The sequence below is a fragment of the Myxocyprinus asiaticus genome, chromosome 1, assembly GCF_019703515.2.
Source record: "Myxocyprinus asiaticus isolate MX2 ecotype Aquarium Trade chromosome 1, UBuf_Myxa_2, whole genome shotgun sequence".
Lineage (NCBI taxonomy): Eukaryota > Metazoa > Chordata > Actinopteri > Cypriniformes > Catostomidae > Myxocyprinus > Myxocyprinus asiaticus.
Window position 1 is genome coordinate 55,529,430 of NC_059344.1, and position 27,608 is coordinate 55,557,037.

Sequence of the window (27,608 nt, forward strand, 5' to 3'; positions counted from 1 at the left end):
AACAAATAAAAAAGAGAAATATACAATAGAGCAATACTGTTGTTTGAATATTTTATATACAGATATTCAGTTATGTGAAGAGGTAGGATATGTTAAAGAATATAAATTTAATATAGATATAAGTAGGAATGGATGGATTAAATATTGCACATGGTTGGTTGTATTGATAAAAGGAAAGTATATGGGGGCAGTTTTAACTGTTCATGAGGTGGATATCCTGAGGGAAAAAACAGTTCCTGTGCCTGGCTGTTCTGTTGCTCAGTGCTCTGTAGCACCGGCCAGAGGGCAACAGTTTGAAAAGGAAGTGTGCTGGGTAAATGGGGTCAAGAGTGATTTTACCAACCCTTTTCGTCACTCTGGATGTGTACAGTTCTAGCAGGGTGGGTAGGGGAGCGCCAATAATCCTCTCAGCAGTCCAAACTATCCTTTGAAGTAGCTGAACCAAATCAGACAGTTATAGAAGTGCAAAGGACAGACTCAGTGACTGCGGAGTAGAATTGTATCAGGGTGAACTTCCTCAGCTGGCGAAGGAAGTACAACCTCTGCTGGGCCTTTTTCAAAATTGAGTCTATGTGGGTCTCCCACTTCAGGTCCTGTGAGATGGTAGTGCCCAGGAACCTGAATGACTCCACTGCTTCCACAGTGCTGTTCAGAATGGTGAGTGGGGGTAATGTTGGGGTGTTCCTCCTAAAGTCCACTATCATCTCCACTGTTTTGAACGTGTTCAGCTCCAGGTTGTTTTGACTGCACCAGATGGCCAGCTGTTCAACTTCCCTTCTGTATGCAGACTCGTCATCACCTTGGATGAGGCCGATGACTGTAGTGTCGTCTGTGAACTTCAGGAGCTTGACAGAGGGATCCTTGGCGGTGCAGTCATTTGTGTACAGGGAGAAGAGTAGTGGGGAGAGCACACATCCCTGGGGAGCACCAGTGCTGATTGTACATGTGCTGGAGGTGAATTTTGCCATTCTCACTAGCTGCTGCCTGTCCATCAGAAAGCTGGTGATCCACTGATAGATAGATCCGGGAACAGAGAGCTGGGTTATTTTACTCCATAGGAGAGAGGGGCTGATGGTGTTAAAAGCTGAACTGAAGTGAACAGGTCCCTGGTCTGTCTAGATGTTTAAGTATTTTTACACTAAATTCTCTTTCTAATAAACACCTTGTAGTGTCATAACCTTGAGCATAAATCTGTAAAACTGTAAAACCTGTTACTGATTTAAAGACATAGCTATCCCAACTGCCAACATATTTTAGAAAAATAAATTTAGCTTGAGATGGCACAATGCAATTTATCAACACTTAATACATTCTTTTTCTAATAGAATTTTAACTTTACAGGAAGTTCCTTTAAAAATCACCTTTTTGAAATGGAAAAGGCACTGATTTCAAGGAATGACCCATAATGAAAGCCATTTAATCATCATAAACAACAAAAATAAAAACAGGCCATATGAGCTGTGAAACTTGGTATAAGAAAGAGCTGAATAAATTAGTGGTAATAAAACCGTTTCCTAAATAAAATATAAATAATCAGTCCAGCCCCGGGGCAAAAATCTGCAGACTTTTCACATTCGTTTTTTTCTCTCTGTATAAATCGGTAAGAGTTGCGCGTTTCAACCATTTATCAGGCTATCACTTGCAAGGTATTTCTCACACGATCTCTCTCAGGTGGCGTTAACCGGTAGGGAAGTAATTTGATAAATTATCAATGAATGATCAAATGTTTTGTGTTAAATATTCTGAATAAACCTGAGTATGCTTTTAATTTGATTTCATATAATTACTGTGAAGAGCACATATCAAAATTAACCAGTTGACGATTGAGAAAAGTTTATGTTTTTAACTGCATTAATAGTATATATGATATCTATGTTCTTTATAAAATTATTTATAAATGAAATCCAGATGGACGTTTAACAAAAATGAAGTCTTATAATCTTTGCAGTCTTTATATGTTGGAATTAATTTATCTTTGAAAGTTGACACAAGAACTTCTCTCTCTCCAGCCTTATTTTACCCTGTAATGCATATTGAGCCAGTATCTTGTGGCAACCCTGCAAATTTTTACATGATGGTCACTACACTATAGCCTATGAGGCAACAAAGAAATATGCACAATATAAAAAATATCCATAATGCCAAATGTTTTATATCTCTTAACAGATTGCCTGTAATATTTGAAGAACCATGGCATTCCAGTTCCAATTATCCACAATAGAAGTTCCAGTTCCAGTTGTTCCAGTAGTACCAAGATAAACAGACCACCAAATATAATGGATCAAAGACAAGTCACAGAAATTTCGCAAATTAATGCGAGGTAGGGATATCAATGGACTTTACCATTCTGAAGATTTGAATGATGATATCACCCTACTGACAGCAGCAGTTGTATACAGGAATGAGGAAATTTGTTCTTATCTGCTTGAAGAGTCTGCCGATCCCAACAAACCCTCAACAAAAGGACTAGCTCCTCTACACTATGCTGCAATTATATCTGGAGTTCCATTGACTATTGTAAAAAGAATACTGGCAGCAAAAGCTAATCTAGATGGAAATAAATTACAAATGCTTACTCCATTTCAATATGCTGTTGATTATGGCCGTGAAGACATTGTGAAAGCACTTATAGAAGTTGGAGCTTCAGCTGTAAGTAACTATGGAAGGAATCCAGTGCTTGATAAAAAAAGTGGAAAACATAATCAATCGATTATCGATACAGAAGGAAGATTTAGCAAAAGTCCAGATATTTCTCTCTTTTTCTCATGCTGTAACAAAAAAAGACCAGAGAGAAGTTTTTGAATTCTATGAGAAGCATTTTCTTGAAGAGCACCCTGTATTTCATACAATTCTGTTTGAAGGGTACTTTGGTGTCATTGGACAAGGTGCAGAGATGTATCGTCAGAGTGGCACTCAAGTGGTTAAAAGATACAGAAAGTGCAGACCAGTATATTAAGGAAATCATCAAGCTCTTTCCAAGAATGCCTCAGGAGAATTCTCTGGTTGCACTTAACTGCTTAAATGTTGCTTTGTGTGTCAGTGAAAGAATATCTTCTCAGGTATTAAATCAGCTTGTGCCAGTTCTAACAAACAGACTCCAGCACTTTGGAAACCCACAAGCAGAAATTGTCAATCTATTGATACTAAAAATACTCAATGTCATGATGCAAAAGACATCTGAGCAAAAACTCAGCACAAACCATTTTGTCTATGAAAAGTTGTGCAAAGATCTGTTGCCTCTCACAGATGCTAATTATTAAAGTCTAAATGCAGTTTGGACCTATGGATTGTTTGCCTATATATATGACTTTGCTCCAGAACTTGTTGGAATGTATGGATTGTGCTCGGTACCAGAGAGGATACTTTGCTCTGCAGAGCTAGAGATGGATGAAGTAATGAAAAAAAAGCTGCAAAAGCTGAACACATCACTCAGACATCCACCAGGTTCAAGTGCAGTGGATAGTTTATGTGAGAAGAATGCTGCTGCTCATTCAACAAGCAGGAAAAAGAAGAAGAAGAAGAAGAAGAAGAAGAAGAAAAATTATGCAAGAGATGGAGTCACAAGAAGGGGAGCTGCAAGATGTAATAACTCCCATCGAGGAGATATATTCAAGTGTGCAACCATTCGAACTGCCTGTTGAGAATCCACCACCAAGAGAGTGGGATCCAATTAGTCATCGCTGGAGGGAACATTCTGAGAAACTTACTAAAATTGATGATAGCAAAACCTATAGACTAGGAGGTCTTACTCTTGTTCTCAGTGCTGAATTTCAGATTGCTAAAGGAAGTGATGGAACACAAGTTTTTCTTGGTCTGAGGGATGATGGCTTAGAAGTAGCTGTGAAACGAATGATTAAGTCTAATTACCAAGTCTTAAAAAATGAGGAGGTATTTTTATGACTTCCACAACTTGATAGTCCCTCCATTGTGCGATATGTGGACTTTGCAGAGGATGACAATTTTGGATACCTTGTCCTTCAGCTTTGTGAGTACACATTAGAGGAATATATTCAAGAACACTTGCCAGATGACATTGCTGAGACGGCTGATGTTTTGAAGAAACTTGTGAAGGAAGTGCTCTGCAGCTTACAGGTTTTACACAGCCAAAATACCAAAGTGCTCCACCAGGATATCAAATCCCAGAATGTTCTGAATGGTAGGAGTTAAATCTTGAACATGTAACACTATGTTAATTCAATATATTAGAACCCAAAATAACTGTGGTCTTTCTCCATTTCTCAGACATAAATGGAAAAGCTAGATTGGCTGATTTTGGCATAAGTCGTCGACTCAACCTAAGCCAAACCACTTTACAAACAGGCATAGCTGGAACTAGATTCTGGAAGGCAAAGGAAATCATAGATGAGGAGAACAACAGTGGGTACAAGAGGAGTTCTGACATTCAGGTGGGTTCTCAGTGTTGATCTATTGATCTTAAATTGTGAGAATTCTGAACTAATGGTATTACAGCAATCTGTTTTAAGGTTGCTGGGATGTTGGTGTACTATATTCTCTCTAGAGGGCACCATCCATTTGGCAAAGATCCATTTTGTGAAGTCAACATTCTACAAGGAAATTATTCACTGGAGCACCTGGATGATGAGGTGGCGAAGGATCTTGTGGAGTGGATGATCAATGAAAATCCAAAGGAGAGACCAACTGTGGAGCAGACCCTTGCACACCCCTTTTTCTGGAACGATGAGAGGTATAATATGTCACAGATTTGATAGTGCCAATTATTGGTCCAAACTTATGAACATCTCATTATTAAAATCTGCAAGTGATACAAGTCTCTCAAACATTTACAACACTGCAATAAGATAGATAGACAGACAGACAGACAGACAGACAGACAGACAGATAGATAGATAGATAGATAGATAGATAGATAGATAGATAGATAGATAGATAGATAGAAGCATCGTTGATACTCATTCATGTCTTCTGAATAGATTATAAGGGGTATTGTGTTTCTGAAATCTTCTCAGGAGACTGGAGTACCTGAAAAAATTGGGAAATCAGACTGAGGCTGAGAACTGTCGTAATGCTGACGAGGAGCTCCTTTATGCCATTGAAAAATACACAAAGGGGAAAACCTTTTCTGAATGGAAAACTAAAGTGAGTCTAACCTCAATACAGACATGTTCAAAAGCACTCTATAAAGAAATACAGATTAATACTGTATATCATATTTTTTATATTATTTGCTCATGGATATGTTCAGCAATGCTTACTGGCAACTGAAAATGATATTTTTCTGTTTTATGAGACATAGAAGGGCAACCTAAAGAAATGAAAATATCACCAATTTCAAAAATCAGTTTTCATGATTTTCCTTGTTATGAATTCACCTAATCTAGTTAATGGCCAGCTTCTGTGTTGTGAAAAATCATCTATTACTTGGAACCTTTTTTTTTATTTTTTACTGTATGCCTCTTCTTCAGTATTCGGTATAAAAACATTTCTGTTGTCAGTTGCCATCTGAGCTTGTCCAGAATCTGGATGGTAAGAAGAAACCCTATCCTGAAAACACACTGGGTCTGCTGCGATTTGTACGCAACCTGCACGAGCATTAGTAAGTAACATGTAACATGAAATATTTGCACAATGATTTTGTGATATTTTGTGTGAGATCCTGTTTTTTTTGTGGTGTCTTTTTTCACTTTCTATAGTCTAGAGGATGCAGAGAAGATCAACCTGATGGTGTTATTCCCTGATCTCTTTGGCAGTGTGTTCAGGTTTGCCAGGGAGAGTGGATGGAACTCCAGGGCGAGTCTGAAAAAGTTCTTCAGCTTAGTTCCTCAGATTTACTTTTTCTCTTGTCTGGATTCAGTATGAACGTTGATTCTGCCTCATGTATGGGTCATTCTCATGAAAAGGTGCCTGTAAAATATCTGTAAAATATGTATTTATTTTTATTATTTCTGGAATATATAGGCCTATATTTGTTTATTTTATTTTTATTTTACTGCTGAACTTTCAGTACAATTTTTAATTTTTTTATTTTCAATGGCTGATTCTTGAACTATTACTACCCAGTCCTAAGTTTACAGCCATGCGAAGAACCATTATTTATTTATTGTTACTAACCCCAAAGTATGTCAACCTGATCACAGTAAGTTTGGAAATCATGGTACTGTGGTATCTGTTGGTTCTGTTATTCTATAAGCCATTACTCATTTTCCATGCAGGCCTACCTTGTAATAATTAATTGATATATATATATATATATATATTCAGTTTTCTGAAAATGACCAATGTCAATGATTATTACAAAAATTGTAGATAATATTGTAGATAATACAGTGATTATATTTTTTATGGTATTTTCAAATTGAGGGTTATAGCCTCGGAGAAGGGGGTTTTATTTACAAATAATCTGTTTTGTATTGGTGGAAGAAATAAATAATTGTTTTAATATTTCAAAACAGCAGAATTTTTTTTAACTTTATTTACAACTTCATAATCACAATGCAGTTATAGCTTAAATTATTGTAAGAATATTTCCGACATCTACTGTATATTCTTACATTTTTCATAAATTGTTTATGTCCACTGGATTTTGCGAAACACTCATCTACAATAAAATAAATGTGCTTATACACTTCACTGTTCACTGTTTAATGTTTAATTGTTTGGTGCATGATTCATGTTTCATTTGACATTATTATTCATGGTTAGGTTCTTAGCACTTCTTAACATTTCTGATGCGGAGGTACACATCCCATATTTTTTATTTTTTTTATTTTTATTTGTTTTATTATTAGAATAACTGCAGCTACAGTATGGCAATTATACAAACATTTCAGCCAAAAGCAGAAATAAACAAAGATTAACCTAAAAATGAAACAATACCAGGCATTCAATAATATATACTGTATATGTCAAAATCAAATCAAATCAAATCACTTTATTGTCACACAGCCATATACACAAGTGCAATGGTGTGTGAAATTCTTGGGTGCAGTTCCGATCAACATAGCTCGGGTGGCTGGAGTCTCTGATGATCCTCCGAGCTTTTTTCACACACCGCCTTGTATATATAACTGATATGTATTATATTACATACATTTCACAATTCTATATTTATTTGTTACAAAGTATCCTACTTTGAAAGTCAACGATATTGAGTCAAAATCCTTCATCAAAAAACAAAATTGGGTATGACATGAGAATGCATTTTTCTGCTCCTCGTTAACGCAGCACATAACTGCTGGTTTATGATCAGTTTTCCAAAGCCAAATCGAACCCTTAACAATTAATGAAGCGCAAAAACTAGATAAGTAGTTGCGGATAACATCTTCCGACATCGCTTGCTACATTCATGCGCCGAGAAAACGTAGCTTTAATCGATAAAAAAACATTCCCAAAAGTGTAGCCTAATTCGTGGATTAAGCATTAAGTTGTTTTGGTAGCATTAAACATGATTTCATCTATAAATAAATACATTTATTAATGAATTAATTACATTTTGTCCCCACTTTATACAGAGCACCCCCAATATTATTTTCAGAAGCACCCTCAGCGATTTTGATCTGGAACTGGGCCTGCCCATTGACTCCTTCATTCTGTAGAGCTGACGTGTACAGTCGGTTGTTATAGGAAGAGGATGTACTGTAAGTCTTAGTTTCGATTTCTTCACAATCGTGTAGCCCTCGGAATGTTTTTGTAACACCATACACTCTTTAAAAAGTAAGTATTAAGTAAGTATTATTCATTTATGTTTTGTGTTGTTTTTACTTTTGTATAGCCTATCAGAAGCTACTGCACTGAAGACTTTTTTGGGGACACAAATAACAGAAACAGATCACTTTAATACTGACACCTTAAGGAAGTGTTTATGACTTATTGACAGCCAAATATCTATTTTGTGTATGTGTGTTATGACATATAATGTGTTGCTGTGCAGCTGGTTTTAATGCTCAATCCAGGACACAAGTTGAATTGTAGTGACTTGGGCTTAATTTATCTCAGCACAAACAGAACTCGGAACTGATAACTTCCCATAAGTCGATGCAGGGATGGCCATGTTACAGTGACCATATAGAAGGTAAGGGTTGAGTACCTCACTAGCACATTTCAAAGTATCATATGAAGACATTTTGCTCTGTATTCCAGGGTGAGCCAGTATCTTGTGACAAACTTGCACGCTTTAAACATGTAGCTTCAGTATGTGAATGTACTGTTTACGCTTGTGTTCAATATTACAAAAAAAAAAAAAAAAAAGAAAAAGCAACAAAGTAATGAAAAGCATCTCTCAACAGATTCCCTTGAATATTTGAAGATCCATGGCATTCCAGATCCAATTAACATGTACTCTTCCACAAGTGCCTAGAAAAACAGATCCTGTAATACAAAGCATCACAAACAATGACTTAGAGAAATTTTGCGAATTAATCAAAGGCAGGGATATCAATGGACGGTATCCTTCTGAAGCCTTGAATGATGATGTTACCCCATTGGCAGCTGCAGTTATATGTAAGAATGAAGAAATCTGTTCTTATCTGCTTGAAGAGTCTGTTGATCCTAACATCACATCAACAAATGGACTAGCACCTCTACACTACGCTACTAAAAAAGAAGTTCCATTGAGCATTGTGAAAAAGATTCTTGGAGCAAAAGCTGACCCAGATGGAAATGCATTACACTTTTTAACTCCATTGCAATTTGCTGTTGATCGTGACCGTGAAGACATTGTGAAAGCACTAGTAGAGGCTGGAGCTTCACCAGAAATTAATTATGGGTGCAATCCAGAACTTGATAAAAAAGTGGAGAGTATGATTCATCGATTATCTTTACAGAGTGAAAATTTTGAGAAAGTGCAGATATTTTTCTCTTTTTTTTGTGCTGTAACAAAACAAGAGCAGGGAAAGGTTTTCAAAATCTACAGGGAACATTTCCTTAAAGAACACCCTTTTGTTCATGTGATTCTTTTTGAAATGTACTTTGGTGTCACTGGCCCATATGCAAATAAGTATCAAAAGAGTGCTATCAAATGGCTATCTGCTACACTGATTACAGGAACCTACAGCCTCAGAGAGCACATTAGTGGACTCAGTAAGCGCTTTCCAAGAATACCTAAGAAACATAGCCTGATCATACTGAACTGCCTAAATGGAGTTTTAAGTGTTGTCAAAGGAATTTCTCCTAAGGTGTTCAGTGAGCTTATACAAGTTCTAATGAATGGTGTCCATCACTTGTCAGAACTGCCTGAACTGGACAAGTCAAAAGAAAACCAAATATTCTGCTTTTTGATGCTAAAAATACTGAACAACATGATACAAAAAACATCTCAGATAAGTGAGCACATAAACTATCCTGTCCTTGAGATATTGTACAAAGGTCTAATACCACTCACACCACAAGTGCTTTTAAGTGGCAGTGCAATGTTGACTTCTTGCCTTCAAGAACTTGTCTCCAGTTTGCTTTCTTTCACAGAAACACTAATAAATGCTGCAGATAAAAGGATGGATGATGAGACAAAAGACAAACTACTCAAACTGAGCAGATCACTCAGGCATGAACTACCAGGTACAGGTGTAGCAGATTATTATTGTGAAGAGCTTGCTGCTTATTCAAAAAGCAGGGGAAAAAAGAAAAGAAAGTATAAGAAAGAAATCTACAAAGAGACACAAGAAGGTGAGCATCAAGATGAAGAGAAGCAGTCATTTCCAGGAAATGCAATGCCTCACATCAAAGAGTCAAATTCATGTGCACAGCCACTCACAGATCCTGTTGAGAGCCCAACAGTGCCAAGAAGGTGGCATCAAATCAGCCATCGTTGGAGGCCCAAACTTGAGAAGCTTGCTAACATTGATGCTAGTGAAACCTACAGACTTGGAAATCTTACTCTTGTACTCAGTGATGATTTTAAGATTGCTAAAGGAAGTGACGGAACAGAAGTTTTTCTTGGTCTGAGGGATGATGGCTTAGAAGTAGCTGTGAAACGGATGATTAAGTCTAATTACAAATTACTAAAAAATGAGGAGGTATATTTATGACTTCCACAACTTGATAGTCCCTCCATTGTGCGATATGTGGACTTTGCAGAAGATGACAGTTTTGGATACCTTGTCCTTCAGCTGTGTGAGTACACACTGGAAGAATACATCGAAGGGCACTTACCAGCTGACAATGCTAAAATGGCAGATGTTCTGAAGAAACTTGTGAAGGGAGTGCTCTGCAGCTTAAAGGTTATACACAGCCAGGAAACCAAAGTGCTCCACCGGGATATCAAACCCCAGAATGTTCTGATTGGTAGGAACTTAACTTAGTTACTGCAAGACGTTATGTTACTGCATGTATTGGAACTCAGTTATATTAAGGGTCTTAATCCCCAATCTCAATCCCCAATCCCAATCTACAGACATAACTGGAAATGCTAGATTGGCTGATTTTGGCATAAGTCGTCAGCTGAACCTTGGCCAAACTACTTTACGAACAACCAATGCTGGAACTAAATGCTGGAAAGCAAAGGAGGTCATAGATGTCGAGGGCAATAGAGGATACAAGAGGAGATCGGACATTCAGGTGGGTTTTTAATATTAATCAGTTAACTTTATGTACTCACTGAAAATTCTGAATTCATTCTAATGCTTACATGGCAACTGGTTTTAAGGTTGCTGGGATGTTGGTGTACTATATTCTCTCTAGAGGGCACCATCCTTTTGGCAAAGATCCATTTTGTGAAGTCAACATTCTACAAGGAAATTATTCACTGGAGCACCTGGATGATGAGGTGGCGAAGGATCTTGTGGAGTGGATGATCAATGAAAATCTACAGGAGAGACCAACCGTGGAGCAGACCCTTGCACACCCATTCTTTTGGTCTGATGAGAGGTATAGTATGCCACTCTAATAATTAAGACTGCATAATAACACTGATTTTTCAATTAATTGCTATATTAGTTTCAATGATCTAATACTGATTCTTAAAATCACAGCATTCATTTTATAATCACAGCAGTAGTTCACAGAGAGTTTCGTTGGGTAATTCTTAATCTGTGCTTTTTTGTGCCTCTCATTTACATAACGTACAGTTCTGTTCATAAGTTTACATACCCCTTGCAGAATCTGCAAGATGTCTATTAAAAAATAAAATAATAAAAAAATCCTTTTTTTTTTGTTTTTGCCCTAACACACACATTTTTATTTTTTTAATAATGAACAATGTAACCGTATAATGTTTGTAAAATCTTCTCAGGAGAGTGGAGTACTTGCAGAATCTGCAAGATGTCTATTAAAAAAAATTTATACAAAAATAAAAAAAAACATTTTATTTATTTTTGATTAGTATTGCCCTAATACACACACTTTTATTTTTTAATAATGAACAGTGTAACCGCATATTGTTTGTAAAACCTTCTCAGGAGAGTGGAGTACTTAAAAAAAATGGGGAACCAGAAGGAGGTTGAGAACTGTCGTAATGCTGATGAGGAGCTCCTTCATGCCATTAAAAAATACACAGAGGAGAAAACCTTTTCTGCATGGAAAACTAAAGTGAGTCTAACCTCAATACAGACATGTTCAAGTATAACATGTTTGTATTCCCTCAGCAAAATCCACATATGAGTTTTATTATTTGTTTTTCTTCTGTAGCTTTGGTTTTTTAATTTAGGAAAATCACCCTTTACTATGCACATTTGATTCATATGTGTAGGACAGGGGTCTCCAACCATTTTCAGTCCTAGGACCCATTGGTGGGTAAATGTACGGATCAGGGACCCCAGTTACATATTTTATAAAATTGAGTGTTGATTTTTATGCCTATAATAACATGTAGATGGTACCATACTTATGTTTGTACATAATATATGATATTTACATTGCAAAGCCATTAATCATTGAATGACATACAGCAGGAGTCTGCAACCTTTTTGCCGTGGAGTGTAATTTATTATTTTCCTAGTTAATCACTATACCATACCCCTTCCAAAAACATAGACATAAGTAGGAACGCCCACTAGCGACTTCATAGTACACACACTACCAACACCAAGCGAAAATGCCGTTTGTGGTGTGAACAGATTTAAAAAGTTTCCACTACTTTAACTTGACAAAGAATCCTAAAAATGTGGCATTTATGATGCTGAATACCAGTGAGACGCTCCAAACGAATCCGTCTGAGGCACCTACATGTACATAGTGCGACAATTAAAAATAGTGCAGACGGAACGCAAGACCACATACTGCGAGAACTGGACACATTGATAAGCTCAGTGCAAAACAGATTGTTGTCAGTTGTAGGCTTGATCAATATTGTGAAAATAAAAAAACAATATAAAAGCCACTTTTTATATTGTCTAATCAATGCTTTATTCATCTGCCCAAATAATGTAAATAATTTAAAAACTGAATTTCAATCCATATTATATATTTATTATTGGCGCTATATATTATATTTATAAATATTTCAATTTTTTATGAATTTTTATATGAATTACCTTTATTTGGTGGCCTTTCTCAGCAATAATGATGTATGCAATTAATTGCGATTAATTCGATTAATCAGCATGTCCTGTAATTAATTTGATTACAAATTGTAATCAATTGACAGCCCTAGCTTGTTTATGTTCTGTTTTGTTACTTTTAGTCATAGGCGTTGTTAGATCCTATTAAGGAGGGCCTCAGATTCCCTAAAATTCCTCTCAGCCCCCCTAAAAATCTGTGACTTTGCAAACAGCACCGAAGTATTGTATAAACGGCAGCTGCAATGCTGCACTTGTTTTAAGATGCTGTAAAGACTGACTAAAGTATGAGCCAATAGCATTGGAGTGCAGGCTGTAAAGGAGCATATCATTGGTTTGACCCACTGAATGAGCACACCCCATTTCCTCATTCGCTTCCTGAACGAGCGAGGATAAGGGACAGGCATCTCTTTTGACTGATTGAAGGAGTGGAGGAGGAATGTTGCTCGTTTACTTTGGTAATCTCATTTAAAAAGGAGAGAAAGAGGCTGGATGAATTAAGAGTAAATGTGACTAATGGCATTACAATGATATCAGGACGTAAATTAAAACTTGTAATTACTTTTAGGCTAATAATGTCGTCTTTTGTTGTATACCTTGATAGTCATGCACAGCAGATCACAAAATGATATGCTTTGTTGTCATTGTGGGTAAAATGCTTATGTTGCTTTAACACTGCTGAAGTCTTTTAGTAGACACACAGATTTTAATAAAGTATAATTAGCATGATTTCGGTCATGAACGAGGTGCTTTATCATTGGTTTAATGAGTTACTCAAAACACATAAAAGACATTCATTTGTTGACACCTAATTATTAGTGGTAGTAAACTCAGTCAGTTGCATGAAACAGTGTCATGTGCTGTCAACATGGCAGCACCCATAAGGGGGCGACCTGCTCCAATATTTTAATATTAAACAGTATTTGGCTTTCCATTCAGTTCATAACTAAATGAAACAGAATGCGCGACTATGAGGAAGGATTACTGCAAGAGAAAGATTTGGCATGCAGGTGCGAGATACTTTAAAATGTATATGTACCATGGACTTTAAAACTAAAAAACTAAACTAATCTTAAAAAACATACTAATCTTTTTTGCTATTGCTCGCATTCGAGTGAAGGATTATTATGAGTGCCAGTGGTAGAGCAAACAATACTTTGTGGAGCCCCTGGCCCCTGTGGCACTACCGCAGACCCTCTGTTGAAGACCCCTGGTTTAGGACATTATAACCTCAGCATTCAGTGTTAAAACATTTCCTTTATCAGTTGCCATTGGAGCTCATACAGAAATTGGATGGAAAGAAGAAAGCCTATCCTGAGAACACACTGGGCCTTCTGCGTTTTGTTCGCAACTTGTATGAGCATTAGTAAGTAGCATGTATCATAAAGTATTTACACAATAATTTTGTGCGTCAGATCATGCTTTTTTTTAATGTGTCTTTTTCTCTCTCTATAGTCTACAGGATGCAGAGGGCATCAACCTGATGGAGTTATTCCCCGATCTCTTTGAGAGTGTGTTTAGGTTTGGCAAGGAGAGAGGATGGAACTCCAGGCAGAGTCTGAGAAAGTTATTTAGCTCAGTTCCTCAGATTTGATTTTTGTCCTGTCTGGATTCACTACAATCTTTGATTCTGCATCATTGATGTAAAAGAAAATGAAAAATTTAAGTTGATGACAGCAGGGGCATTTCTTAACTTGTATTATTATTGGGGCATAAGCAACCTATAGAATTCTGAAAGTGTCACCTTATTTCCTAGGTAGGTCCACAGGCTCCCTTGGGAGATTTTTTATTTTTTTTTCAAAAGCATTAAAGCGTTTAATTTTGGTGACTTTGTGAGCAGCATTTTATCTTTTTTTTTTTTTTTTAAACTATTGTGTAGCATTATTTTAACTATTGGCTACAAATTATTTCACTGGCTCAGTTTTACAGCTGAATTTACAATAGAGTAAAAATGGTTACTGTTTGGTTCAGCAATGACAAACTCCATATTTGTATACCTTGTAACATATGAACAATGACAAATTATCTTATACATGAAAAATCTGGGAGTCCTTTTGGACAGTGCACTAAAACTGGATAGACAAGTTAATCAGGTTGTAAAAGCTAGTTTATATCAATTGCGAGCCTTGGTGAAAATGAAGCCTTTTCTCTCTTTTGAGAACTTTGAAAGGGTGATCCATGCTTTTATTCAAAATGCAGCTGCTAGAGTTTTAACAGGGGCTCGAAAGTGTGAGCATATTACCCCTATTCTACGGTCTTTACATTGGCTACCTGTTTGCTATAGAATTGATTTTAAAGCGCTCTTATTGGTTTTTAAGTCTCGAAACGGTTTAGCACCTTCATACCTCTCTGACCTGCTGATAGATTGCCACACAGTGAGAGCTCTTAGGTCTGTCGATCAAAGCCTTTTAGTTGTTCCAAAATCTAGGTTAAAGTCTAGGGGTGATCGGGCATTCGATGTATGGTAAGTTATATCTCAGGTCTGCCTGATAGTGAGAACAGGTGCTCTACAGGAACCCCAGTCAAACTGGGACAGGCTCTTTTTTTGTTCGGCCATCACACTCATGCAGCAGTGGTGCAACGATAAAAAGGAGGAGGGTGAGGCTTTTAAATTGTACCTTCCCAGGAAATCTGTGCTTTACCGGGTGCCCACTGTATGGGCCACACAGGCCCTGACTACATAGGAGCATACCACAACAGCGGCAGCCCAATCCCCTTCCCAAGACCTGGGGGAAAATGCTCTTTGCTGCCTCCATGGCTAAGAAACCCCCCAACCCCACCCCTTCTGACTCCAGAAGAAAACAGCCTGCATGATGCTCCGACTCGGAGGGCTCTATGTCCAGATTCTCGACTGCCAGCACTTTGGGCGTGAGTTCAGATTTCCCCAACCTTACTCCCAAAAGGAGGAAAATCTCAGTTTGTGGGATCAGTCCCCCCTACCAACCAATGGTTTCCCATCCTCGGTTCTCTTGCAACACAGCACCAGATCAAGTGCTGCCCAGAACAAGTCTCGCCTCACAGCGTTCTGTTTAAAGAGTTTTCACACTGGAGAGAGACTCAGTGTTAAGTGTACAAGCAGGCCACTACACTGTTTGCACAACACTATTCTCACACTCCCAATAAAGGCTTCGGCCAGTGTGTGTTTGAAAAAAAAAAAAAAAAGTCAAGAGAATCAAATAAATCAACTTCTGAAAATAAAGAATTCTCAGCAGTTGTCCACTAGATGGCATCATAGTATCACAAATGAGCACACTGTTGCAGCCCAATGCAATTCCCTACCACAACAACATGATCGCATGTGAAGTCGGCATGATGTTTCCGATAGTTTCGGTACCCTAGGATCGGCGACTGTATGCTGACATGCTGACATACAGCATTCTTATCAGACATGTTTGCAGTGGTTTTAATGTGTTTACCTTTTCACCTGGCATGATTGGCAGCATGTTGTATCAGCTGTGTGGTAGACTAGGGTTCAAAGCCAGGCAGTAACCACGTTTGAACAATAAATGACGAGCATGATTCGGAGGTTTCACTTTTCCCTCTAACATTACATTTTTTACTCCAGTAATGGTTAAGGTATGGTTTGGGTTTGGGTTTTTGGATAGAATCTATAATTATATGCTTTTCTCTTCATTGTATAATATCCTGTAAAGCTGAAAGCAACTTGCTTCGCTACCAGCTTTTGGTGACCTCTCCTGGACATAAATGGAGCTCACATGTGCCCATTTGCCCTACAACACTTACCGCTTTGGCCACTGGGGGCAGTGTTTCAAAATTTCAGTCAATGTATACCGATTTTGATGAAAGAAAAGTTGGTTTACTCTTTCCGATTTCCCTGTGAGATCAGGCTGACCACAGGGGGCAATGCTCACAGAGCACATACAAGCCTGGCACGCTGTGTCTGCCCCTTACTGGGTAATTCAAACAATAACGCACAGCTACAGGCTTCAGTTTTCCTTGAAACTCCTGCGATAAAAGAGAGCTCAACTCATTTTCTGGAAGAGGAAATTTCCTCTTTCTTAGAGAAAGGAGCAATTCAAGTAGATCCCCTGGACCAATGTCAACAAGTGTTTTGTTCCTGTTTTTTCCTATTTCCAAAGAAGGGCGGTTCATTAGGATTAGACCCGTTACACCTAGCAGGACTGAAAATCCTGACATATATAGACAATTGGTTAATCATTGCCAATTCAAGGGAGAAAGTAGTGCAAAGTACACAACTAATGCTCTCGTACCTTGCATCTCTTGGGTTCGAGTGAATCTGAGCAAAAGCAATTTCAACCCGTTTCAGGATGTGACATTTCTATGACTGGAGCTGAATTCCTTTGTGATATGCTCTCGTCTGTTAGAAGAGTGCATTCTGTCTTTCATTAATTGTCTATTAATTGTTCAATATTTGCATGTAGTATCACATTTGTCTCAGATTACAGGACCTTACAACATCAGCCATACAGGTCTTGCCATTGGGGCTTTTGAGGATGAAAGCTTTCATCAAGTGGGTTTTGTCTTTTCATCTCAGCCCCCTGCGTGATCTCAGTCGCAACGTTACAGTGTCCTGCATATGCACAGCAGCAAAGTGCCACTGGAAAAGCACAGAGCTTTATGCACACAGGACGCCTTTAGGGGCATTTATGTTAAGGAAAGTGGCAACAAAAGACGCTTCCCTGTAGGTGTGGGGTGCCACCCAGGAGGGCAGAACAGTGAATGGACTTTGCCGAACAAGCTACGCTCAGCTAATATTAATTATCTAGAGCTACTTACTGTATGGAAGGCTCTAAGACATTTTCTGCCCCACCTTCAGGGGCATCATGTACTAGTGCACTGTGACAATACCACAGCCATAGTGCACATAAATCGCCAAGGAGGGATGCGTTCCCCTCAGCTTTACTGCCGAGCCCACAAGATTTTGGTACGAATCAAAAAATGCTTTTTTGTTTTTTGCTCATTTATTCAAAAAATATTTAGCCTCTAATGCCTGACTATTCCACATGTCAACCGTTAAAGGTGCTGTAAATTATATTAAAAAAAAAATGAAATGACAAGATGAAAGATAGAAATGAAATAGGTGCAATGAAATAATACACCTGTCTTTGTGTGTGTGTGTGTGGGGGGGGGGGGGTCTATTAATGTTATTCAGAATCAGAATCAGAATGAGCTTTATTGCCAAGTATGCTTACACATACAAGGAATTTGTTTGGTGACAGGAGCTTCCAGTACACAACGATACAAAAACAGCAACAAGATTGAATTAAAAATTAAAATTGAATAACAAATACAATAGACAATAGACATATATATATATATATATATATATATATATATATATATATATATATATATATATATACACACATACATACACTATAGAGCCAAAAGTATTCGCTCACCCATCCAAATAATTGAATTCAGGTGTTCCAATCACTTCCATGGCCACAGGTGTATAAAATGAAGCACCTAGGCATGCAGACTGCTTCTACAAACATTTGTGAAAGAATGGGCCGCTCTCAGGATCTCAGTGAATTCCAGCGTGGTACTGTGATAGGATGCCACCTGTGCAACAAGTCCAGTCATGAAATTTCTTCGCTACTAAATATTCCACATTCAGCTGTCAGTGGTATTATAACAAAGTGGAAGCGATTGGGAATGACAGCAACTAAAATGACAGAGCGGGGTCAGCGGATGCTGAGGCGCATAGTGCGCAGAGGTCGCCAACTTTCTGCAGAGTCAATCGCTACAGACCTCCAAAGTTCATGTGGCCTTCAGATTAGCTCAAGAACATCCAAGCCATACATCACCAAGTGCAATGCAAACCGTCGGATGCAGTGGTGTAAAGCACGCTGCCACTGGACTCTAGAACAGTGGAGACGCATTCTCTGGAGTGACGAATCACGCTTCTCCATCTGGCAATCTGATGGACGAGTCTGGGTTTGGCAGTTGCCAGGAGAACGGTACTTGTCTGACTGCATTGTGCCAACTGTGAAGTTTGGTGGAGGGGGGGATTATGGTGTGGGGTTGTTTTTCAGGAGCTGGGCTTGGCCCCTTAGTTCCAGTGAAAGGAACTCTGAATGCTTCAGCATACCAAGAGATTTTGGACAATTCCATGCTCCCAACTTTGTGGGAACAGTTTGGGGATGGCCCCTTCCTGTTCCAACATGACTGCGCACCAGTGCACAAAGAAAGGTCCATAAAGACATGGATGAGCGAGTTTGGTGTGGAAGAACTTGACTGGCCTGCACAGAGTCCTGACCTCAACCCGATAGAGCACCTTTGGGGTGAATTAGAGCGAAGACTGTGAGCCAGGCCTTCTCGTCCAACATCAGTGTCTGACCTCACAAATGCGCTTCTGGAAGAATGGTCAAAAATTCCCATAAACACACTCCTAAACCTTGTGGAAAGTCTTCCCAGAAGAGTTGAAGCTGTTATAGCTGCAAAGGGTGGGCCGACGTCATATTAAACCCTATGGATTAAGAATGGGATGTCACTTAAGTTCATATGCATCTAAAGGCAGATGAGCGAATACTTTTGGCAATATAGTGTATATATACATACATATACACACACATGCATAGTGCAAATCTAAATACAAATCGGTTATGTACAGTGAAAGGGCAGGAGAGGTAGGATGTGTTGGATAATATAAAAAGACTAAGCTGTGTATTGCACATTAATTATTGCTCAAGGGGGCAGTTTTAACTGTTCATGAGATGGATAGCCTGTTCCTGTGCCTGACGGTTCTGGTGCTCAGAGCTCTGAAGCGTCGGCCGGAAGGCAACAGTTCAAAAAGGTAGTGGGCAGGGTGAGTGGGGTCACGAGTGATTTTTTTCAGCCTTTTTCCTCACTCTGGAAGTGTATAGTTCTTGAAGGGGGGGGGGCCCAGGAACCTGAATGACTCCACTGCTGCCGTAGTGCTGATTAGAATGGTGAGGGGGGACAGTGTTGAGGGGTTCCTCCTAAAGTCCACAATCATATCCATCATTCTGAGCATGTTCAGCTCAAGGTTGTTTTGACTGCACCAGACAGCCAGCTGTTTAACCTCCCTTCTGTATGCAGACTCATCGTCATCTCGGATGAGGCCGATGACAGTGGTGTCATCTGCAAACTTCAGGAGCTTGACAGAGGGAGTAGAGTAGTGGGGAGAGCACACATCCCTGGGGGGCACCAGTGCTGATTGTACAGGTGCTGGAAGTGAATTTCCCCTGTCTCACAAGCTGCTTCCTGTCTGTCAGAAAGCTGGTAACCCACTGACAGATAGAGGTGGGAACAGAGAGTTGGTGAAATTTAGTCCGGAGAATAGCTGGGATGATGGTGTTGAAAGCCGAACTGAAGTCCACAAAAAGGATCCTTGCATATGTCCCTGGTCTGTCCAGATGTTGCAGGATATGATGCAATCCCATGTTGACTGCATCATCCACAGACCTGTTTGCTCGATAAGCAAATTGAAGGGATCTAGAAAGGGTCCAGTGATGTCCTTCAGGTGGGCCAACACCAGTCTCTCAAATGAATTCATGACCACAGACGTCAGGGCAACAGGTCTGTAGTCATTAAGTCCTGTGATTTTTGGTTTCTTTGGGATGGGGATTATAGTGGATCGTTTGAAGCAGCATGGGACTTCACACTGCTCCAGTGATCTATTGAAGATCTGTGTGAAGATGGGGGCCAGCTGGTTAGCACAGGATCTAAGACATGCAGGTGAAACACCATCTGGGCCCTGTGCTTTCCTTATCCTTTGTTTTCGAAAGATGCAGCTCACATCATCTTCACAGATCTTAAGTGCAGGTTGAGTAGCAGGAGGGGGGAGGAGGGGGGTTGCAGGAGGTGTTGGTGTTTGTGTGAAGGTCAGAGTGGGTGTGAGGTGTGAGATTGGGCCTTTCAATTCTACAGTAGAACACATTCAGGTCGTCAGCCAGTTGTTGGTCCACCACAGGGTTGGGGGTAGGAGTCCTGTAATCCGTAAGTTGTTTCATGCCACTCCACACTGATGCATGGTCGTTAGTTGAAAACTTGTTTTTCAGCTTCTCAGAGTATCTTCTTTTAGCCACTCTGATTCCCTTATTCAGTGTGTTCCTGGCCTGATTGTACAAGACTTTATCCCCAACTCTGTAAGCATCCTCTTTGGCCTGACGAAGCTGCCTGAGTTCCACTGTAAACCATGGTTTGTCGTTCTTAAATGTTAAGTTAGTCCTAGTAGGAATGCACATATCCTCACAGAAACTGATATATGATGTAACAGTGTCTGTGAGCTCGTCCAGGTCTGTAGCTGCAGCCTCAAAAACACTCCGATCAGTGCAGTCAAAGCAGGCTTGTAGTTCCAGCTCTGCTTCGTTGGGCTATCTCTATACAGTCCTTACTACAGGCTTAGCAGATTTTAATTTCTATCTGTAGGTTTGAAGAAGATGAATCAGACAGTGATCAGATAGTCCCAAAGCTGCTCTTGGAACAGAGTGATATGCATCCTTTATTGTTGTGTAGCAGTGATCCAGTATGTTCCTGTCTCTGGTGGGGCATGTAATGTGCTGTTTGTATTTGGGCAGTTCATGTGTGAGGATTGCTTTGTTAAAATCCCCAAGAATAATAATAACTGAGTCTGGGTATTGTTGTTCCATGTCTGTGATTTGATCAGCCAGCTGTTGCAGCGCTGTGTTCACACACGCGTTTGGCACGATATACACACTCAACAGTATAAACGAGGAAAACTCCTGCGGCGAGTAGAAAGGCTTACAGTTAATAAAGAGCACTTCCAAATTAGGAAAGCACAACTTCTTTAATATTGTTACATCTGTACACCAACCTTCATTGATGTAAAAGCATGTTCCACTGCCTCTCGTTTTCCCTGTTAACTCCCCGATGTGATCCACTCTGAACAGCTGAAAGCCCGGCAGATGTAACGCGCTGTCCGGAATGGCTTCACTCAGCCAGGTTTCACAAGGCAGCAGAGGTTGAAAAGTCCTTGTTTGTGCGGGTGAGGAGATGTAGTTCTTCCGTTTTGTTAGGCAGAGAGCGGAGATTCGCTAGATGAATGCTTGACCAGCGCGCCTGCTCGTCTCCCTTGCCTGTGTTTCATAGTGCGTTTAAACAACACAGCCACACCTCCGACTAAAATGTCAAACAAAATGTCAGAATATTCAAAATCCGGGAAAAGATTGTCTGGTATATGCTGTCGAAGGTTCAGCAGTTTGTCTCTGGTAAAACTGACTGGAAAAAGATTACTAAACACAGAACAAACAAACCTGTGAAGCCTGAGGGTTTATATTCAATATAAAACAACACAAATCAAAATAAAAAACTAGATATCCTCAGATTATGAAGGATTGGCTTTAACTGTGACATCAGGCAATATATTAACACAGACAAATTAGTTTATTTAGAAATAATACCTCTCCCACATCCCCCCCCCCCGGAATCAACGCCCCTGTATATATCCATCTGGATAAATAAAAATTACTGGTCACTCCTAACAAACAGAACATTTAAAAAACTAACTAGTTAAAATCTAGAGTTTTAGAGAGCAAAGCATCTAGCAGCCCCCTAAATGACAAATCACTTCAAATAGCTTTCCTGGCAATGACTAAATCACTCCGATCAGTTAACAAGCAAACGTTATCAATCAAATCCATGCCCAGGAAATGGCAAAATGGTGTGTCACAATTAGTCTTATGTAAATGATCAAATCCAGTGAATAAAAAGCATATTTCCCAGATCGGTATATGGTAATCTCCCTTGACATACAAAGATTTATCAGGCAATAAATGAATAAATGTTTATCTATTTCAAAACTATTTCAAAACAATGAAACAAGCTTACTATATATACCATACATTTTTAAAATATAGCAATTATAGTTTAAATTATTGTATTTCCCTTTACAAGTACTGTGAAAAAGAAGCCCTACTAGCATTACCATTGAAAAAGTAATGGCAACTGTACCATGCTACTTTGACATACATTGAATGATTAACATTAACATTCGTTTACACGTTTATCCATTGTCACAGTGTGCACCCTTTGTGTCAAAATCAAAAGTAACAGTCAGTATCTGGTGTGGCCACCAGCTGCATTAAGTACTGCAGTGCATCTCCTCATGGACTGCACCAGATTTGCCAGTTCTTGCTGTGAGATGTTACCGCACTCTTTCACCAAGGCACTTCCAAGTTCCCGGACATTTCTGGGGGGAACGGTCCTAGCCCTCACCCTCCGATCCAACAGGTCCCAGATGTGCTCAATTGGATTGAGATCCAGGGTCTTCACTGGCCATGGTAGAACAATGACATTCCTGTCTTGCAGGAAATCATGCACAGAACGAGCAGTATTGCTGGTGGCATTGTCATGCTGGAGGTTAATGTCAGGATGAGCCTGCAGGAAGGGTACCACATGAGGGAGGAGGATGCTGAGATTGCCTGCAATGACAACAAACTCAGTCCAATGATGCTGTGACACTGCCCCAGACCATGACGGACCCTCCACCTCCAAATCGATCCCGCTCCAGAGTACAGGCCTCGGTGTAATGCTCATTCCTTCGACGATAAACGCGAGTCTGACCATCACCCCTGGTGAGACAAAACTGCGACTCGTGAGTGAAGAGCACTTTTTTCCAGTCTTGTCTGGTCCAGCGAATGTGGGTTTGTGCCCATAGGCGATGTTGTTGCCGGTGATGTCTGGTAAGGACCTGCCTTACAACAGGCATACAAGCCCTCAGTCCAGCCTCTCTCAGCCTATTGCAGACAGTCTGAGCATCGATGGAGGGATTGTGCATTCCTGGTGTAACTCGGGCAGTTGTTGTTTCCATCCTGTACCTGTCCCGCAGGTGTGATATTCAGATGTACCAATCCTGTGCAGGTGTTGATACACGTGGTCTGCCACTGCAAGGATGATCAGCTGTCCTTCCTGTCTCCCTGTAGTGCTGTCTTAGGCGTCTCACAGTACAGACCTTGCAATTTATTGCCCTAGCCACATCTGCAGTCCTCATGCCTCCATGCAGCATGCCTAAGGCACGTTCACGCAGATGAGCAGGGACCCTGGGCATCTTTCTTTTGGTGTTTTTCAGAGTCAGTAGAAAGGTCTCTTTAGTGTCCTAAGTTTTTATAACTGTGACCTTAATTGCCTACCATCTGTAAGCTGTTAGCGTCTTAACGACCGTTCCACAGGTGCATGTTCATTAATTGTTTATGGTTCATTGAACAAGCATGGAAAATATTGTTTAAACCCTTTACAATAAAGATCTGTAAAGTTATATGGATTTTTACAAAATTATCTTTAAAATACAGTGTCCTGAAAAAGGGACATTTCTTTATTTATAAGGATTTATAAGGTATATCAGAAAATATAATGGTATTTCACATGTACAAAAATCGTAGCAGAACCAAGGTACAACAAACTGTATAAAATAAAATCCATGGTAGTCCCTTTTGGTACTTTTTTGTCTGAGAATTTATCCCAGAGCCTTTCTATAAAGTGTAGCCTACAAGGTTAGCAAAGCAATGCATAACATGGTGGTCCACTGGTGAGGAGACCTGAGGCCATTTTTTTATTTTTATGGATGTCTATGGTACATGCTTCAGTGTGCTGAACAAACCCCTTTTGTGGGGAAGCAGCTCATCCCTTAATGAATTTACTGTCTGTCCACTAATCTTTAACATGTCTTACACTAAACAATCCTTTTGTAAGAACTATGTGTGGCATTTACTATGATAAAATTGCTGTTTTATAATAGAAGATCTCAGTATAGACCTTATTACAGTAGCGCCATCTTTAATTTTTAACGGTCATGAAAACGAGGCTGTGAGGGATAGACAGTCTCTTCAATGGCATGCACTGTATAAAGCTACATAAAGCTCCTGGATCCCATTTGATTTTCCACAACTCATGCTGTCTTGAGTTTTTTGTCTACTGAATGTTTTTGGAAATATATTTTTTCAACGATCCAAAACATTTTAAACTGCAGCACAGCCTACTGAAGAGACTGGACATATCCCTCACTGCCTCGTTGTCATTCCCATTAAAAATTAAAGATGGTGCATGCTGTGAACAAGGCCGATAGAAGTTCTCTGCATATACTTGTTTTACACCATCTACTGGATAGATATTTTGTGAGTTGCTCATCTGCTATTAAAAAGCAACTTAAAATACTTCATCGTTCACTGGTACTTCATTAATTGTGTGACATAGAAATTCACGTTTACTTATTCACGCCGGCGCTTTTGGCTATCAATGTTGGTTCTGAGTTTCACAAACCAGGTGTTATGGATCCCCTGGGGATCATGTTAACTGGGGATGTGCACCTGCATGTGAATAATTTTACTTGCCTTTTCAGCAGATCATTCAATGTGAATTGTCGGTAAGTAAAGAAAAGATGTTTTGCACATTATAAAAAAATTTGGTATCATTATTCGACAGAGTTGTTTCATTGATGAATTTGACACAGTTTAAGAGGTTTCACAGGGAAACATCTGGTTTCCCATGTTGACGTGGGACATTGGTTTGAATGGGAAAAGGTGATTACACTTGTCAAGAGCAGTAAATCACACGTGGAATTCTTTTATATATCATCATAGGCTGATGTGTGTCAATACTATACTTTCAATTGCTTTTTTTTTTCTTTATAATGAATAATGGCTTAATTAACCATTAAACTTTCTACTACCATTGAAAATGAACAAAGTGATACACTAATTGGAGCTGGGATGCTGGTTCAATGGTAAATCATGCTGTTATATCACTCGGCGAGCTGGGTTCAAATTCCGATTAATCAAGTGCAGTTGTATCTTTGCTGCAGGTTATGATGTACTTTTAATAGGTCTATTGAAAACTATTTTGTAAAACACAGACACAATTTATTATATTGTTTTAAACAAATCTATCAAAATGTCAACAAAATCTGAAAATTGCAAATTAAAGAGTTCCACTTACGATTTACTGCTCTGACAAGTGTAATCGCCAGTTCCCATTCAAACCAATGTCCCACGTTAACATGGGAAACCAGATGTTACCCTGTGAAACCGATAAAATCGCTCTTAAAATTGTGTCAAATTTATTGGAACAGACATTGATGAAACAAAGCGGGTTAATAATGATACTTTTTTTTATTTTTATTATTATTATTATTTTTTAATGTGCAAAACGTCTTTTCTTTACTCATTGACAATTCACATTGAACAAATCTGCTGAAAAGGCAAGTAAACTTAATCACATGCACAACGCACATCCCCAGTTAACATGATCCCCTGTTGATCCATAACACCAGTATGGCATCAAAATCCCGTCAAAAGTATTGGGTCACGGATCCAAAAATAATTAGCATGAATCAAAATAATAAGCGTGAATCAAAAAATAAAAAGGGCAAAAATAAATAAAAAGCGCAGATCAAAATAATAACTGCAGATCAAAATAATTAGCGCAGATCAAAAAATAACAAGCATGAATCAAAAATATATAAACACTAAAAATATGCTGCAAAAAAAAAAAACAGAAAAATTAAAGCAAAGTCATCAGAATTGCAAACAAAATCATGTTTTCCTTGGTTATATTACTGTTTTGTGTGCTCATATTTTAATTTTTTTGTATGCTTACGCTGTATTTTTCTTTGCATTTGTTTCCAAGTTCTGCACTTGGTTTTCCAAAACTTGTGAGTGGAGTTTAATGTAAATCAGGGGAATTTTGCATCCTTATTGGTCCACTAGTTCTTGATCGACAGCTCCCCCTCTAGCCAATCATTCGAATAGGGGAGGTGGTGTCACTCCAATGCGACTCCAACAGCTGCTGCTCAATTGCAGGATGGTAGATGAAGATGGATAACTGTCAGTTGGAAAATCCTGGACAATCACAGGTAATTGAATATAACTATATTATTTGTGGTTGATAGATATGCTGCTTGTGTCTGTTTTGAGTATTTTCTGCCAGCTCTAGGAAACAATGTGTTGTCCGATTAGGCCATTACCATAGTCCGTTAACACATGTATCGAGTCAGCTGAATTTAGTTAGCAGGGTCTTTAGTTTAGGCATTATTTAAGATTTCCTTGTTTGTAGGTTATTGGCTGCATATCTAAAAAAATACAAAAAAGAAAAACAAGGCTGGGTTGGTGTGGATGTTTGATGCCTGTTTTTACTAGCCGTACCAATGTAGTCACGAGTTCAGAACTCAACTTGATCCACTTTTCTGTGTTGCTGAATGTGCCGTTATGTACTGATCCTACGTTGGCATCGCTGGCACGGCTACATGTAGTTTCTTTTTCCACGATACTGCAGCAAAATCAGAAACAAGTGACCGAGCATCCCCACGTCAATAAATAATGCAATAAATTTGGCTTGACGTTGGATGTTCTTTATTCACAATTAGTCGCAAATTTAGGGACTGTCTCTAAAGATACAGGCAACATTGGAGCATACATATCCAAAACATTTACAAACATTTCCATAATATAGAGTAGGGGTCGGGAACCTAGTGGCTCGCCGGGTGTCTCACCATTCACCAACACATGATCATTTAAAACTTTCTAGAGATAATTTTCCTGCATCTGATTTGATATATGTGCAAAGTGAGCTCCGCTGTTCACGAGTGCAATGAAAGCGCTTCTCCAAGACATGCACATTCATAGAGTTCTGGGCCTCGTTTCCCAATAACTATTGATCTTAGCTGTTAAGAGCATTTTCTACAAGCAATTTTTTGAAAGTTTATTATTTTTTATGTGCGCCCAGGGTGTGAAATAGGACACGCCAATCTCCAAATGCGGCAAGGCTCAATCCAGTTTGCGGGCTCCTTGTCCAAATGCAGGTATTTCATGCGCAAGTAATTTTGCTCATCTACCCGCAACAGGCAGGTGACCTGTAAGACGTCTCGGAGTGACACATGACAAGAAATGCTGTTTCTTGAATCAACTAATCTAAAAAAATCTAAAGATCTGATTTTTTTGCATATCCAGATTTGATCCAGATGAGTTTTGATAGTCTGGACAGCAAAAAAACACATGAAATCAGATTGTTTCGAATCTGATTCAAACCACATCGGGAGGTGGTTTCAAATGCAATTTAAATCAGATTTTTTCAGATGCGTCTCAGTCCGGACGCTCTGGCTGCTCAAATCGGATTTCAAGTGGTCTTTTGCGTCACTCTTAACGCGACACACAATGATGACGTCAAAAATCGGTGATGGAA

General features: G+C 39.1%; 2 protein-coding genes across 11 annotated transcripts; both read left to right on the plus strand.

Annotated features, from left to right (window-relative positions):
• Nucleotides 1–3,477: 3,477 nt before the first annotated feature.
• Nucleotides 3,478–6,505, plus strand: LOC127440131 (uncharacterized). The gene is made up of 7 exons (XM_051696554.1): nucleotides 3,478–3,888; nucleotides 3,982–4,156; nucleotides 4,243–4,406; nucleotides 4,485–4,705; nucleotides 4,989–5,118; nucleotides 5,475–5,575; nucleotides 5,673–6,505. The coding sequence occupies exons 1-7, from the start codon at nucleotides 3,478–3,480 to the stop codon at nucleotides 5,836–5,838; spliced, it is 1,368 nt and encodes a 455-aa protein (XP_051552514.1). The 3' UTR covers nucleotides 5,839–6,505.
• A 1,103-nt stretch (nucleotides 6,506–7,608) lies between these two features.
• Nucleotides 7,609–16,242, plus strand: LOC127412400 (uncharacterized). 10 transcript variants are annotated; one of them, XM_051651483.1, is made up of 8 exons: nucleotides 7,632–7,692; nucleotides 7,984–8,050; nucleotides 8,265–10,257; nucleotides 10,367–10,530; nucleotides 10,619–10,839; nucleotides 11,370–11,499; nucleotides 13,733–13,833; nucleotides 13,923–14,617. In XM_051651483.1, the coding sequence occupies exons 3-8, from the start codon at nucleotides 10,143–10,145 to the stop codon at nucleotides 14,059–14,061; spliced, it is 870 nt and encodes a 289-aa protein (XP_051507443.1). In that variant the 5' UTR covers nucleotides 7,632–7,692; nucleotides 7,984–8,050; nucleotides 8,265–10,142; the 3' UTR covers nucleotides 14,062–14,617. The 10 variants fall into 10 exon arrangements, with proteins under 10 accessions (XP_051509045.1, XP_051505076.1, XP_051509860.1 ...); XM_051652278.1 differs by having other exon boundaries at nucleotides 7,647–7,692; nucleotides 7,975–8,050; nucleotides 9,439–10,257; XM_051653085.1 differs by lacking the exon at nucleotides 8,265–10,257 and having other exon boundaries at nucleotides 7,609–7,692; nucleotides 7,975–8,050; nucleotides 13,923–16,236.
• The last annotated feature ends 11,366 nt before the right edge of the window (nucleotides 16,243–27,608 follow it).

Bases quoted from the DNA above. Each gene is read 5' to 3' on its own strand.
- LOC127440131 (XM_051696554.1), top strand. From the start codon at position 3,478: ATGCTGCTGCTCATTCAACAAGCAGGAAAAAGAAGAAGAAGAAGAAGA. The intron at 4,407-4,484 runs GTGGGTTCTCAG...ATCTGTTTTAAG, and splicing joins AGAGGAGTTCTGACATTCAG to GTTGCTGGGATGTTGGTGTA. The intron at 5,576-5,672 runs GTAAGTAACATG...CACTTTCTATAG, and splicing joins CGCAACCTGCACGAGCATTA to TCTAGAGGATGCAGAGAAGA.
- LOC127412400 (XM_051649116.1), top strand. From the start codon at position 8,289: ATGGCATTCCAGATCCAATTAACATGTACTCTTCCACAAGTGCCTAGA.